Here is a 16,244-nt window from a genome sequence, read left to right on the forward strand (position 1 = left end):
GAGCCCATGCTCCAACCAACTGAGTCGTCTGGAAGGCAGCTCAGCTCAAGGTGCCGTGTTCAATCTTAGTTGCAGGGGACGCTGCCCACCATCCCTTGCGGGAGTCGAGGAATTGAACTGGCAACCTTGTGGTTGAGAGCCCATGCTCCAACCAACTGAGCCATCTGGGAGGCAGCTCAGTTCAAAGTGCCGTGTTCAATCTTAGTTGCAGGGGGCGGAGCCCACCATCCCTTGCGGGACTCGAGGAGTTGAACCGGTAACCTTGTGGTTGAGAGCCCACTGGCCCATGTGGGAATCGAACCGGCAGCCTCCGTAGTTAGGAGCATGGAGCTCTAACCGCCTGAGCCACTGGGCTGGCCCCTTCACTATCTTTTATTGTTTGAGTTTTATTATCAATGATTCTCTGTGGTCTCCAGGATTACTATCATATATCTGTAAAAAGAAATAGCTTTACTTTGTTATTAAGCCTTGCGCCTCTACTTAATTTCTCTAGTCTAATTGCATTGGCTAATACCTCAGGTACAATGATGAAGTAGAGATAGTGGGCATCCTCCCCTTGTTTCTGGACTTAGAGAAAATACTTGTAATGTTTCCCAATTTAGTAAGTTACTGGTTCTAGATCTAAGTTATATATATTTTCTCATTTTAAGAAAGTATCTATCAAGTCTTATTTTCTTCACTATTTTTATAAGGAATGGATGTTGAATTTTGAAAGTTTTGTCAGCATTTATGGAGATAATCTTATGATTATCTTTCCTGAGACCTATTAATATAATACTATAGGATATTAATGGACTTCCTATTAAGGAATCTAGCTTACATTCCTGGAATTAAACCCACGTGATCATAGTGAATTATATTTTTAATGTGGTGTTGGATTCTGTCCGTTAATAAACTATTTATTAGTGCTATATTATTACTATATATGTAGCACTTCTTCATAGATAGTCCTAAATATTAGTCTGTATTTTTTCTTTTTTGCATTGTCTTTATCAAATGTAGGTATTAATATTATCTTTGCTTCATATGAAGAAGTAGGAAGTTTCTCTTCATGTTCAATACTAGAAAATAATTTATAGAGTTTTAGGACTATCTGATAATGTGGAGGTTTGGTAGAATTCCCCTATGAAATAATCTGGGCCTGGTATTTTTTTTTTTTTTTTGAGAAATAGTTCCTTAATAAGCTTCTCTATTTCTTCTACAAAAATCAGTCTATTTATATTTTCTGTCCCTATTAATTTTAATAATCAGAATTTCCCAAGGAAATTATTCATTTCCTCAACCTTTTAAAATATATCTGCATAGACCTGCAAAGATTCTTAATTTTTTTTTGATTTTTTTTTTTAATTTCTCCTTTCGTTTTTTTTTTTTTTTTTTAATTTATTGGGGTGACAATTGTTAGTAAAATTACATAGATTTCATGTGTACAATTCTATCATCTATACATCATCTATAAATCCCATTGTGTGTTCACCACCCAGAGTCAGTTCTCCTTCCATCACCATATATTTGATCCCCCTTACCCTTGTCTCCCACCCACTACCCCCCTAAGATTCATAATTTTTTGTTTCATTGGTTACTTTGCCATTATCATTTCTTATTTTGTTGATTTTTGCTTTCTATTTTTTTTCTTTATTATGTTAGCTAGTAGTTTGTCTATTTTGATAATATTCTCAAAAAAATCTTTTAAAAAATGCTTTCAAGAATTCTGGCCTAAGTCCCTCTAAAACCATGATACCTAAAACCAAACACAATTCTCTGGATATAAAACCAGACACTTAGCTTCCTCATCCAAAATATTTCACATTCTTTCCCCCCCTTTTTCTTCATTTTTTTGGTTCCACCTCATATTGTTGACTCACACAGTCCTGTCAACCACAACCCCTAAGTAATTTTTAACACATTCTCCTGTTAAACCAATCTCTTCCATCCTGTTCTTTTAAGATTTGTCTTCTTGATCCACATTTACCTCTAATAAATGTCAACTTGTTACAGTCCATCTCACAAGATCCTGTCATTTCACGCAGTCAAATCAACCAACACTACCAGGAATTGTGCCAAACCCAGCATTTACAGGCACATGAATAACTGTGGCACAAAAGGATTACTGCAGCAATGGAGAAATGCTAAAAAATACTATCTATGCAGAGAAGGAGCAACAGGATGGAAGGATGTGGGGATCAGGGAAGGGTCAAGAGGGAAGGAGACATTCAGCTGGATCTTTAAGGATGTTTGCAAGTTGGAGAAGAGCATCTTAGGGAGAGGTGATTAAAAAAAAGGAAGCGCCCTGAAGGCATATAGTATACCGAAGGGATAACCAGTTAACAAATTAGTGTGTGGCCAGAGCTGTCAGTGGCAGACGATGATCATGTAGAAATGGGTCAGCACAAGACCAACCAGCACTCAGACTTAAGGATTAAAGACCTTCAGCAGGAAAGCCTGGAATTTTGAAACAGGAGCGTGAAACTGTGAGACCTGCATCTTAGACAGATCACTCTGGACACAGCATAGAATATGGGATAGAAAGAGGAGCATCTAGATTTGGAAAAACCAACCAGGAGACCAGGCAACAATTCAAGTGAGAGAAGATGAGAGCCTAAAATGAAGCAGTATTGTAGGGTAGATGTTGAGGAAAATTTGCCTTTATTGGTTGATGTGAGCTTTTGTCTATTAGCTTTTATCTGTTCCTGCATGTGAGGTGATTTCTGTGCTGTGATCAGGGGCTGAGTAAATTCCCCCTTTGGTCTCCTTCTCCCGAGTGGGAGATACGAGGTAATGTTGCTTTCTGTATGAGATGAGGTTGCTTTTCTATCTGTGTTGTGAGACTTTTTACTGCACGTGAGGTGACAGTTAGCTTAGGGTTAAAAGAATTCTGTGATCAGGGGTTGAGAGAATTCCCCCTTTGGTCTCATTTTCCAGAGAAGGGCAGATATGAGATAAAGTTGCTTTCTATTTGTTTCGCCCGCATCAGTAGATGAAGTGAAGAAGTAGCTAAGTTATATCAGAATGATGTGACAGGCATATTGCCAGGCTTTGTTGCTTATCTGGATGAATTGGCTCTTCCGCTGGATGGGCAGCATTCATATCAGTAACTGCCGGACCCTCTCAGAACTGACCATTCCCGGAGGGGGAGGCAGGAACAAGAAACTTGGCTCTAAGGTATGTCTGAGAAAATATATAAGACAGACTTCAGTTGGCAGTGTAATTATTATTTTGTCATTTGGTCATATGTCATTGGTGATTCATCATCATTCTAACATTTTGAAGACTTCTGGCAACGTGCAGCTTACAACACCAGGGGATGTCCTGACTTCCAGACACGAACCTGGTGAGGGCTGGCTGATTCTGGACCTCTCCTGTGTTGTTCCCCATGGTTAGCCTTCTTGAGAACTTGTTAGCATCTAGAAAACTTGTGTGCAGCTTGCAGCTTACAACATCAGAAAACGTCCTAACTTCTAGCAACAACAACAGCCAACAGCAACGGCAACAGCAACAACATTCTTGGGAACTAGCAAGCAACAGTGTGGGAGATGCCTGAGTTTCTCTCAGCTGCAGACATGGCATGGTTTTGATTTATGACTTTTCCAGTGCTATTCTCCCCCGGTTTGGTGAGCTTTTGGCATCTACTGTAATAGTTACTATCCTATAGAGCTTATTACTGCTTTTGGATAATCCTTACTGATGATATTTGTGTATTTAACCAAGTGATTTTTGATCAGGAGTGAACATATGTTGGGATCTCTTAAACTTATATGTATGTGTACTCCTCTGACATGACATTGTTATCAATGTATATAGTTTAGTCTTAACCACGTTTACTTTCTGACATTAGCATATTCTATTAATTGCCTTTGTCTTTTGCTATTACTATTGCTAAATAAATTGATTTGATATTGCTAAATAAATTCATTAGTCCCACTCTAGAGTGTGTCCCTCCGCTCTCTTTTTCCTGCTCGTCATTACAAGTATAATTAGAAAAGGACATATTCCAGAAACAAGTCTGAGGTGACTGACAGGATATAGGCAGTGGCAAGAAAAAGAAAAGGTCTAAAAAGTCATGCCTGTAAAAACAGACCCATAGATCAATGGAACAGAATAGAGAGCCCAGAAATAAATCCATGCCTATATGGCCATTTAATCTATGACAATGGAAGCAAGAATGTACGGTGGGGTAAAGACAGTCTATTCAATAAATGGTGCTGGGAAACTTGGACAGACACATGCAAAAAGATGAAGCTGGATCACCTCCTTACACCACATACAAAAATAAATTCAAAATGGCTTAAAGATTTAAATGTAAGATCTGAAACCATAAAATTCCTAGAAGAAAATATAGGAAGAAACTTCACAGACATTACTCTGAGTAAGATTTTTACTGATATATCCCTCATGAGGGAAGTAAGAGGAAAAATAAACATGTGGGATTACATCAAACTAAAAAGCTTTTTCACAGCAAAGGAAACCATCAATAAAACAAAAAGGGATCCTACTGATTGGGAAAAGATATTTGCCAATGATATATCTGATAAGGGGTTAATATCACAAATTTATAAAAAACTCACTCAACTCAACTCCAAAAAAACAAACAACCCAATTAAAAAATGGGCAGAGGACATGAAGAGACATTTTTCTAAAAAGGACACACAGATGGCAAACAGACATATGAAGAAATGTTCAACCTCACTAACCATTAGAGAAATGCAAATAAAAACCACAATGAGATACCACCTCACCCCAGTCAGAATGGCTGTCATCAATAAATCAACAAACAACAAGTGCTGGCGTGGATGCGGAGAAAAGGGAACGCTGGTACACTGTTGGTGGGAATGCAGATTGGTGCAGCCACTATGGAAAACAGTTTGGAGATATCTCAAAAATCTGAAAATGGAACTACCTTATGATCCAGCAATCCCACTCCTAGGTATCTATCCGGAGAAATCCAAAACTCCAATTCAAAAATCTTTATACACTCCTATGTTTATTGCAGCACTATATACAATAGCCAAGACCTGGAAACAACCGAAATGCCCATCAGTAGATGACTGGATTAAGAAACTGTGGTACATTTATACAATGGAGTATTACGCAGCCATAAAGAAGAAAGAAATCTTACCATTTGCAACAACATGGATGGACCTAGAGAACATTATGTTAAGTGAAATAAGTCAGAAAGAGAAAGACAAATACCATATGATCTCACTTATATGCGGAATCTAAAGAAAAGAATAAGTGAATGAACTAATCAGAAACAGTTTTGGAAACATGGAGGAAAAACAGAGGGTTGCTAGAGGGGCGGGGGGGTGGGGATAAGGGGAAGGTGAGAGGTTTTGGGAACGTACAGAGGGATAGTGGATGGGGGGAGGGGGGTTCACACAGTGTGAGGGATATAAATGATAAACGTCTAAGTTTTGCTTTGTCTTGTGCCCCTGAAACTAATTAATTAAAAACAAACAAAACAAAACAAAAAAAAAGTCATGCCTGAATGGATAATGATGCTTTAACTGAGATGGAGAATATGTGAAGCCCAAGTATTGGGGAAAAGCAAATAATTCAGTTTTGAATAAGAGTCTGAGCTATTTGTAAAACATCAGGGTAGAGATGTTCTATAGCCAGTTGTCAAAATTCAGGTCTAGAGCAAAAAGATGGGGGTGAGGTAGAAAATACATGTTTGAGAGCATCTATTTATGTGTGACAGGTATAGCCATAGATGCAAATGAGATAATAACTACCATCTTCTGAGCACTTACTACGTGCCAAGTACTGTGCTAAACACTTTACCACATTTTTTCACATACATACATACATATCCCCCCCCAACACTGATCATATATGAACTATTATTCCCACGTTATACATGTGGAAAACAAGTTTCAGAGCAACATGCGCAGGGTCACAGGGCTGGTAAGTGGCAGAAGAAGGATCAGAACTCAATGCTGGCTCCAAAGCCTGGGTTTACAATACCCCAACAAATAAGGTGAACTATAAGCAGTTATTTGGCAGGAAAGGGAGTGGGGAGAGAGCACTGAAGGGAAGGAAGAGAATCAAAATGTACTGAGTACCAATTTTTGTCCGTCACTGAAAGAGGTACATTATATGCCTTGCCTCCTTTAATCTTCATTCCCAATCATTAAAATCAGTATTATTGGCCCCATTTTCCATATGGGAAACCTTGCTTAAGATCACAGCACCGACAAGTGGTGAGACTGGAATTTGAACCGACTCCATCTTACTCCAAAGAATACATTATTTCTACTACACCACAGACAGCATACAATGAGAGAAAAGAAGGGAATACTCAGAGCGGAGGATGGGATATATCAACATTAAAGGGACAAGTGAAGTGAAATGAGCAACAAAAAATTATTTTAGAACATGCAACCAGAGAGATAGAAAAATAATCAGGAGAAAGTGTTATGTGGGAACCCAGGGATAAGGGAATTTTAAGATGGGTGGTCAGTAAGTTCAAATGCTGTACAAAAGTCAGGCTGAGGACTAAAAGGCCCATTTCATTTAATAATTAACAGGCTCTGGTGACTTTTTTGAGAACAGGTACTATAGAGTGGTGGGATTAAAAGTCAGATGGCAGTGAACTGAGAAGACCTCAGAAAGTATAAAAACAGAAGCAGTGAGGGGAGGAGGAAGGGTATTAGCTGGAGAGGAAGATGGAATGGAAAATGAGGAGTTTTTAGAATGAGAGGACATTTGTAGGCCGAGATGAGGGTTTAGTGAAGAAACAGATAAAAGGGGAGGGGCGTGAATGATGCAGCAAGTTTCCTGAGGAGAGGAAGAGGGCCACTTCCTCCTCTGACAGTGAGGAGGCAGAAATAGGTATGCATGTGGGGATATTTGGAGGTGGAGAACAGGGAAATTTAAGGAGCCCAAATCCAATTGCCCCTCTATTCACTATGAAGTAGGCGGTTTACCTCCTGAGTGTGAAAGGAACTAGGAGAATGAAGAGAATGAAGGAGACTTCAGGAAAGGGACCCTGTGGGAAGTTGGAAAGAACACTGACTGCTAGAGATTTCCTGGGGGCACCATGGACTCAATAAGACTGGAAATCATAATTCTGTAATTAAATTAATCAGCAAAATTATGTGATTTCCTCTAGAAGTGCTCAGCAGGCCTGACCATGAGTGGAAGAAACCAAGAATGGGCTAATCTAGGACTGGAAGTGGTCAGAGGAGAAGCAGCAATCACCAGGGCAAAGGAAGTGAGTGAGGGTGGGGAGAGTGTATTAGAAGTAATGGATGTGGAATCTGCACCAGGGAGAAGAAATTAAAGGACAGCAGATAAACTGAGAGGACAGAGAAGAGTAAGGAGAGGAGAACTTGATGCGATTGAGCGTAAGTTTAATAGGAACAGAGGAGCATGGAAATTGGGGTTTTCAACGGAGAGTAGTTTCTGAGTTCAAGATTTCAAGGGTAGGGCAACTCTGTGGAGTAAGTTCCAGGTATAGCCTCGGTATATGGCACTGTAGTGGCACAGAGGGGGACAATCATTGCAGTGACATGGTCAAGGAACTGGGAGGCTCGACTATCTTCATCATGGATCCTGAAGTCATTCCAGGGAGTGGTGGATATTAAAATGCTGAGGATATTTGCTATTCTGCCCAGATTCATGTAATTTAAAAACTGATAAGGATGCCTTCAAAGAAATCATCGATAAAAAATAGGTGTAATTGAAGAAAGTACTTTGTCACGTCACTACTATGTCCGCATGTTGACAGAGACCTATTAAATGGCATCTAACAAAGAGAACAGAGATTCACAACAGAGTGAGGCTATTCTTATCCCCAGGTTAAGGGTTACGCTGACTTTTCTCCACCCCTCCCTCTAAATCTAATCTGGGAATCCAACCGCTAACCTAAGTCTCAGTTTGTCTCTTTGACCTGAAGATATCTGTACTTCTCACCCGAGAGGCAGGAAAGACCCTGTTCTTGCTACAGATGCCTACTACTGGCTCTGAAAAAATTGATCTGAAGGAGAAAGCAGACACTCACGAGGATCAGCCACAGCACCCACTTCCCCCACAAAGATATTTGATCTTAAAAGAGGCTTGTAGTGCAAGCCTAGGCCCTGAGTCGCTCTACTGCTTAGTTTTAAAATTTACTAGAGGTACTTCTGTAGCAGATGAAATACCATATGCATTTTGCACGAGGTTGTTATTCTCTGGAGGGTGACCTAGCAGTTTTCTTTTATTCTTTTTTCTTTTTCTTTTTGGCCTCATAATCTTTTCTCAAATTATAACTTGTGTGAATCCAGATATGTAAAATAGGGAAAAGCAGAGCTTCTCTGGTTAGGGCCAAGGAGGGGGATTCGGATTCTGAGCCTGTTCCCCCCCCAACCCCCACCAGTACAAGCCATGTGAAGTAACCTCTTAAGGGCTTCCTGTATCAGCTAGAGGAAAAAAAAGCCCACTGAATTTTGCTTACTTCTAACACTATCATTTTATAAGTCAATTATTCAGTGAAGACAACATACACTAGGTTCAGCAAAATTGAAATATCTGAAATATTAAGAAATGTATCTTGAACACACCCCTAGTTCTTGCTGTTTCTAACAACAGTTGGAGAAGCAGGTAGGACTACAATCAGGCCCATAGCAGAGGGGGTGGAGAGAGTAGCTAAGAGCTCTTGGGATAGCTGTCCAGCTGATGATTTCCTCTTCTGTAGAAACATGTCACCACCAGCCACAGTTCTACCTGAGTTCAAGCCCAGCAGATTTCTGGAATTTTTTCATCTTGCATTTAGAAAAGAATCAGTTCCTTTCCCTCCACCCCGCCCCTCTTTCTCAGTTTCTCCCAGTCTCTCTTCGACAAAGTTGTAAGATACAACATTTAGACGTTGCCATAGGCCATGTTGCTCACCTGAGAGAGAAAAGCCGTCTGTAGAGAAAGCGAATAAAGCTACTCACAGAAAGAACCAGGGATAAGAGGCAAAGAGCAGAGGGAGAGACCCTGTCGGTGTTTGAGTTCTTGATTTTCTCTGAGACTCTGCTCCATGCTTGCCTTTTCCATGGTTTAGCTTTTCAGCCTTTCTTTGGATTCCACGAGTCAACAGACTCGACTCTCTATCTCTGCTAGTTCAAGGTGGGTTCTTGGCACTTGCAGGACACTCAAACGATGTCTGTGACTACATAGAACTAACCTCGGTTGAGAATTAACATCTCTAACTTATTCTGAGGAAGCTAGAAGGATGCCTGAGTAATCCAGACGTCTAGAAAGACTGAGGGTTTTTCTGACAACCCTCTGAGTCAAGTCTCAGCAAAAAGCAAAGAAAGCTGTCTGAGCAGGATTTTGGCTTGCCAAGACTGGACCGCTCTAAAGCTGTGAGAGTGGCTGGTAGGGGAAGCCTTAGTAACCCCATACTCTCCCATCAGCTTCCTCCAAGACACTCCAAATAACCCTACAATATAAGTTAAAACTCTTCCAGCATTGACAATTCTGTCCACCATCTTAATTTGTGCAGGAAATCTGGACTTTTAAAGCTTCCTGCTGCCAAATGTAACTTTCTGGGGTTTTTTTGGGGGAACTGCCCTACCTTCCAAATGAGTTTGTAAACCCAGCCTCTGCTCTCTATCTCCTCTGAGCTTCAAGGTCAAAGATAATTTCTACAGGAGACCTGTTTGTTTAGAGTTTCAAAAGCACTAACTGGGCTTCACCAGGGATGTCTGTGGGACCTACCATTCCTTGTGTAGAAACAACCAAGAAGTGGGCTTTATGGCTCCCTGCTGGCAAGCAAGAAATGCAAACAAGAAAAGCAGCAGAGCTCCTGTGGTGTGCTGGAGAGAGAGTTCAGGAAACCTGAATGGCTCAGGAAGCAAATCAGTTTTACAGTGAAACCAGATACCTGGTTAGAACTCTGAGACCCTCAAGCAGCAGAAGATGAGGAGATGGGGGTGGGCACATCGCTGAGAAACTGAGAGGCAGGCACGAGATTTGGAAATCTTGAGTTATTATTGGCCTAAATTCTGCCAGTAAAATAACATAGTATGGTATTTCTTTTCCATTAACTCCTTCAGGTCTTTACTGAACCAGGGAAGGCTACTTATTCATTGAACCTGGTGGCTAATTAGGTAAAAATAAAGTTCACAAATAAAACTATTAAATTTTTCGGGGCCGGCCCGGTGGCTCAGGCAGTTGGAGCTCCGTGCTCCTAACTCCAAAGGCTGCCGGTTCGATTCCCACATGGGCCAGTGGGCTCTCAACCACAAGGTTGCCGGTTCGACTCCTGCAAGGAGTGGTGGGCTGCACCCCGTGCAACTAACAATGGCAACTGGACCTGGAGCTGAGCTGCGCCCTCCACAACTAAGACTGAAAGGACAACAACTTGAAGCTGAACGGCACCCTCCACAACTAAGATTGAAAGTACAACAACTTGACTTGGAAAGAAGTCCTGGAAGTACACTGTTCCCCAATAACATCTTGTTCCCCTTCCCCAATAAAATCTTTTTTTTTTTAATTAAATTTTTCTTCCCTGTATGGGTAGGGCTCTTTGTACTAGTATTCAGCCCAGTGGTCAAATGATAATATACCAGAAAGTAAAGAGCTAAAGACTTTTTGAAAGATTTCATCTCCCAACCTTATTTTTAAATTTCCATTAATTGTGAGTTCTGTACACTGTCTGTTCTTCACAAGTATATGCTATAATGTAAGTGTTCAATAAATGCACATGAATGAATGAATGAGTTTATCACTGTATAGTCTATGAGTGTCCTTTTCCCCCAAAACAGGGCATGGAACCCACCCTTAGGGACTTCGGGATTGGTTCCCTATGCTCTTACCATATCTGCCCATTGAAAGTTATGTCCATGACCACTTAAATGGGGCCTGGTTTGGGGATAACGAATAAGGGTACAGTCAGGAAAATTTCACACAGTTTGAGTCTTTGGTCCTTTCAGCGTAGACAACAAGGCGAGTCATGGCTGACGAAGCATTTCTAGTGCTCCCCAGACTCTCTGAACTGCCTGGGGGAGCAGCACCTGGCAAACAGTGCCCTATCACTGCTCCACACGCCTGGCCAGCCCAGCCCATCACTCACCGTGAGGAACATAACGCTGCCTGATAGCCTGCTGCCAGGGAGCATCTGTTTAGCTGGCATTGACTCCTGTGGGAACAAGGCCAGTGAGCCTGGGTGAGGAGAGGAGGAATCAGTCAGGATAGAAAAAAGGTTGGGGAGTGTGGTGCTTTGTTACATTGCAGACGTAACTGGCCTTTAATTTCCACAGCAAAGCACAGAGGAATTCATTGTGGAAATGTCTAAAAGCCTCTGCTAGGCCCATGTTGCAAATCCTACCTCATGGAAGGCATGAGGCACTTAGGAGAGAGGTTTGCTGCAGCTGCTCCACATGCCAACCCTCTTCCTCACTCATTCTATGTCCCCGTTATGGGGATGACACCAGACAAAGGCTCTTTCTCAGGGACTAACTACCAAGCAGATAAATCTCCATGTGAGATTTACATTTCTACTTTTCTACATGGAGAAAAACTGGTTGAAAAAGTTTCCCAGGTCAAAAGGCTCAGACAACTGATCTCCTGTTGACCAACATTTTAAATCCCCACAACTTTCAGTCCCTCAGGCCATTCATGCTCCAGCCAGGCACAGGTTCGCTCTGCCTGACAGGCAGAATTTCTACATCACCACAATTTCCCCAAGTTTGACACTCTGAACATTTACTTTATTTTCATTGAACTGTGAGCTCCACTAGGGCACAGACTCTCTGTTATTTGACTTTTAGTTTCAGAGCCTGGCACAGTATCTGGTAAACACAGTAATTTGGTAAATGTCTGTTGAATTGAGTGCATGCATGTTTACCAGACTGACAGGAAAAAAATGTCTGGTCTTGGTGAGCAGGTAGGTTGGTAAATATTTGATATTTCTCATGATATCATTAAGTAGAAGATATCTCTATGATGTCCCATAAACACGACCTCTTTCATGGCACTTTTCACATTAAGTATCCTATTATGGTTTTTTCAGTACATCTAAACCTCTCCCTATAAATTCCTTGGAAGCAGGAACCAGGTGTTTTTCAATTATTTTATTCATCCCCTCACCCAATAAATGAACTAAATAACTGAATGAATGAATGCTTATTGGCCAAACTACTTTGTAGTCTTAGGTCTACCAAAGCCTTCCAACATAAGCACCAAAGTATTTTTTAAAGTCCAGCTCACAGAAAAACACTTGCAGAACTTCATGTTGGCTCAACAACCAAAGACAACATTCATATGACAACATCAATACCAAGTGTCAGAGAAAACAAATAAATAGCTTTGAGGCAGATACAGAAAGGGAAAATGTGAACTACAGAAAGCCTATCCATATCCAGAACATAGGAGACAGGGGATGACAGCCAGGGTGGGCTACAGAATGTGACAGTAGCCAAAACTTGTGGAAAATTCACAGTGCAAATTAACCATGTCAATAAAAGGGACTGCATTGACAGTACTGACATGGATCAATTCTGTGAGTAATTTGTCAGGTATGTTGAGACTCGGGCTTTATTCAGGGAACACGGTAGAAGAAAATTCTGTCATGCACAGTTATGCACAGTGGCATATGATTGAGAACAGAAGCCAACAGTGGGTAAGGGGAAGCCTTGATTAAGAGGGCAAGGTTTCCCTCTGCCGCAGGGTTCCCCGAGTAATTAATCAATTAGGGCTATAGCTTCATTTCCTGTGGCAGTTTTCTTTGCCATAGAGAATGAGGTCACAGCCCTAACCACACAGACCTTAAAGCATCTGGGTGATGAAGAATAGCTTCAGATATGCTTGGATCAGTCCCCAGAGATGATTGGATACATGTGTGGTTTTCTTAACCTCAGTAGGAAGAGCTTCTCAGAGAAATTGACGTGTATTCTGACACTGGCTTTTAAGTCCCTATCTACATCCTTATCACATGACTCTAAGAAAAAGATTGAATATTATTGGATCTATTAAGCAACCCTAAAGGCTGGAATAGGTTAATCAGGGCTCCATCAACTCTGAAATAAGTAATCATATTATTATTCAATAACACTAACTGTGATACAATATGTGAAAAGAATTACTTAATATAATTTATTATATATGTGAAAGAATTATTTAAACGATAAGGAACCATTGAGATTTAACATACTACTTTAGTATTATTTAGCTGCTGTCAATTTCTCAGAGAAACCAAAAGCACTCATTGAATATCAGAGAACAAATCTACTAATAGAAGGGAATGGATTATACATTAGCCTGTAGAAGGGGTAGAGAGAGTTTACAGGATGGGTAGAAAAATCAAGCATCAGAAAGAAAAAAGAGGCATCACTGCATTATTCTAGAGATGAATTAATAATAAAGTTGTGTGTCTGTTGTTTTTATGAAGACTCCACTACTACTCATCCTTTCCCTTATGTTTTACAAGAATTGGAGGTCAAGAAATATTTATGGACACACTAAAGCATGAAAAAGATAGCTAAGCCTCTTGGCTCTTCAGTTGAAAGGGTTGGAAGTGAAATGAGCAGAAGGCAAAGAGTAGGACTGACTCTGTGCTGGTTTTCTCCCCTTGATAAGATAGAGGGACCTGATACCTGAGGATTGAGTTTTAAAAGGCAGAGGCCAGAAAAGGACCCAAGGAGCTTCTGCCACAATTGGTGCATGAGTCAGACTCAGATGTATGAAACTTGAGACCAGGGGAAGCCCAAAGGCAGAGATTGAGAAAAGAGGAACCAGGAATGCCAGAAACACCCAAAGAGGTGACCTCCTGGCTTGTCTGTGTTTCAACTCTCAGACTAGCTCTTTGTTAACAATCCCCTTACATGTGTTCAAAGAGGACCCATGCAAAGATGAGGAGCCCTGCAGTGCAGGCAGGATGCAAGCTCTGCCCTTCAATGAAGGTAGTGACACCCCACCACCAAAGGAAAATTCTGACTCAGTCGTTTAGGTTGGGACAGCATGTCTGCAGTTTTCCTCTCTGTCAGGAACAAGGCTGGGGGACAGAGGACAGGACTGGGGAAGGTTCTGGGACAGGTCAGGCTGCAGAGATTCTTAATCAAAAACAGAAATTAAGGAAAGAGCCTGTAGTGCAGCTGTAGAAAGAAAATCTCATACACAAATTCATGAGAATGGTTACTTCAGGGGAAAAGGTCAGGAATGGAGGGGTGGCCAAGCCACTCAGTCTTGCATGTAATGTTCATATTTAAGAAAAGAATGTATTCACATGATCAATGTTTAACTAAAAACTGGTTTTTTTAAATCTTAAATTTAACAAAGAAAGACAGAGAGGGAAGAGAGGGAGAGGTGGAAAGAAAAGGAGAAAGGAAGAAAGACACAACTAACAGTCTAGGTCTCCTTATAGGGATCTCCCTGGATGCTGAGATAAGGCAACTCAAAGGGGTGGGGCTCAGAAGCAAAGAAAGACAAATGCAGCAAATCACGAGGGGGAGGGGTCACAAGAGAAGGAAACGGGATAAATGATAGAATTTTGAGAGAAAACAGTGACGAGAAAAAGACCCTAGCCAGCCCTTGCCCATACTGTCTGTCAGATTGGGGGCCCCAGTTCCCCACTCTCACACAGAAGGGAGCAAATGCTGGCTCCCCTGAATTGGGCCAGAAATTCAGGCCTCCTCTCTCCTCTTCGGTTCTCTCTGCCAACCATGCCCTTGGTCGTAGACAAATCTACTGCAGTGGATTTAGAAAAAGATATCAACATGAAGAGGGCACTTCATATAGACCACCTACTCACCCTGCCCTCTCTCAAACTTTCTACCAATGCAATACCATCCTCACCCCTCCGTCGGCTCAAATAAAATGAGCACTTTTGCCATATATTCAGGGGATTTCCTTAGGTAGAATCCCCGGAGAGGGTGGAGATCTCTTCTGGGAGATGTCTTCTTAATCTGTGGTCCTGATTTCTGGGCTCAGGTAAGCTCCCGGGGAAGGTCACTGCCAAGCTTAGCTGGAGACAAGCGGCCCTTTTGATTTATCGCGGTTCACCCGGCCCGTCTACACCGTACCCACCACCTTGCCCCCTTAGGGCTCAGCGGGCGAATTGTTCCGGAGTGTTCTGGAGGAGAGGGGCGGAGGACCCCTTCAGAAATTACGCGGGAGGCACTGGGGGAGGAGAACTAGGGAGTGGGAGGAGCAGTTACCTCATTGAAGCCCTCCTGCAGGACGTCCAGTAAGTTCCCCCGGGTCAGGCAGGCTAGCATTGTTCCTGCTGGGGGCTCCCCGGGCGGGGTCTCCAGGCCAGGCGGCCGCCGCCTCCGCCTCCCTCTGCACACAAAGACTCTCTGCTCAGCTCATTGGGATCACTCCCGAGTCCCGCATGCCACTTACTGGAAACCCAGACCAGAGTCAAACTAGCGACTTCCACTGGGCATGCTCGCTCGGGGGCCTCTGCTGGAGGGGCCTGGGTGCTGCCTCTGTTCCTATAGAAACGCTGGGCCCGCACCAGCTGGAGGGGCGCTGGCCGGCGGCAGGGGGCCCCGCCTGATTGAGGGACAGCACCGCGGACGCGCAGGCGGGCTGGCTGGCGTGTGCGCGCACTACACACACACACACACACACACACACACACACACTCGAGGAGTGTGTGTGCGGGTGTGTGATGCATTTACAATCATACACACACACCAGGTCTTTAGGTAGGCGCGCGCGCACTACACACACACACACACAAGATCTGCTGATTTAAGGCCACAAGCACCCCACCACATGGTGAGTGGGAAGGGGAGTGAATCATAGGATTTTTTTTCCCAGACTGGCTGAAAACAGCAACCTTTACCCACATGGGGCCTGGACAGTGAGGTTAGGCTAAAGAAGGAGAAGCGTAAGGGAGAGAAACAAAAAAGAGAAAGAGAAGAACCATCCAGGAGAGAGGGAAAAAAAGGATAGAAAGAGAAACTTAGTTTTCTCTTTCTTTTCCTGATGGTTATTTGGACACATTTAATAGAAATAGCATGCTAAACAAATCACAAAGGATCACAACAGAAACATCAAGGGCAAACAAAGGATAACCAGGGCTTTCACAAAAAAACCCTTTATTTTTAAAATAACTGCTAAAATGTAAACCCTGTAATTTTAATGAGTTTTAGTTAATTAAGTGGGTTTTAATTAAAATAAAAACCGCAAAATGTCCTGGTGCTTTTGAAAGAGTTAAGTAAAGCTTGCTCAAGTGAAACTAAGCGCTATTCCCCTCTGTTTCTAGTTATTCAAGTCATAGCCTTGATTATTTTTAAGAACACTAGTCATTTGTACTCTCAGTGCACACTCTT

The 16,244-nt window shown here is 42.1% G+C and overlaps 1 protein-coding gene across 6 annotated transcripts in view; it reads right to left on the reverse strand.

Annotated features, from left to right (window-relative positions):
• DIXDC1 (DIX domain containing 1) overlaps window positions 1-16,244 on the reverse strand; it is a 76,003-nt gene that overhangs the window by 52,817 nt on the left and 6,942 nt on the right. Inside the window, exon 1 of one of the 6 annotated variants that reach the window (XM_019715295.2) lies at window positions 15,120-15,481. The exons of 1 other annotated variant lie outside the window; for it this stretch is intronic. In XM_019715295.2, coding sequence (XP_019570854.2) covers window positions 15,120-15,179 — 60 coding nt within the window. In that variant the 5' untranslated portion in view covers window positions 15,180-15,481. Of the gene's footprint in view, window positions 1-15,119; window positions 15,488-16,244 lie in introns of those variants that run through there. 4 more of the 6 variants (XM_019715298.2, XM_019715299.2, XM_074335503.1 and 1 more) reach the window with 4 other exon arrangements.

The sequence above is a fragment of the Rhinolophus sinicus genome, linkage group LG06, assembly GCF_036562045.2.
Source record: "Rhinolophus sinicus isolate RSC01 linkage group LG06, ASM3656204v1, whole genome shotgun sequence".
In the NCBI taxonomy this organism is placed as follows: domain Eukaryota; kingdom Metazoa; phylum Chordata; class Mammalia; order Chiroptera; family Rhinolophidae; genus Rhinolophus; species Rhinolophus sinicus.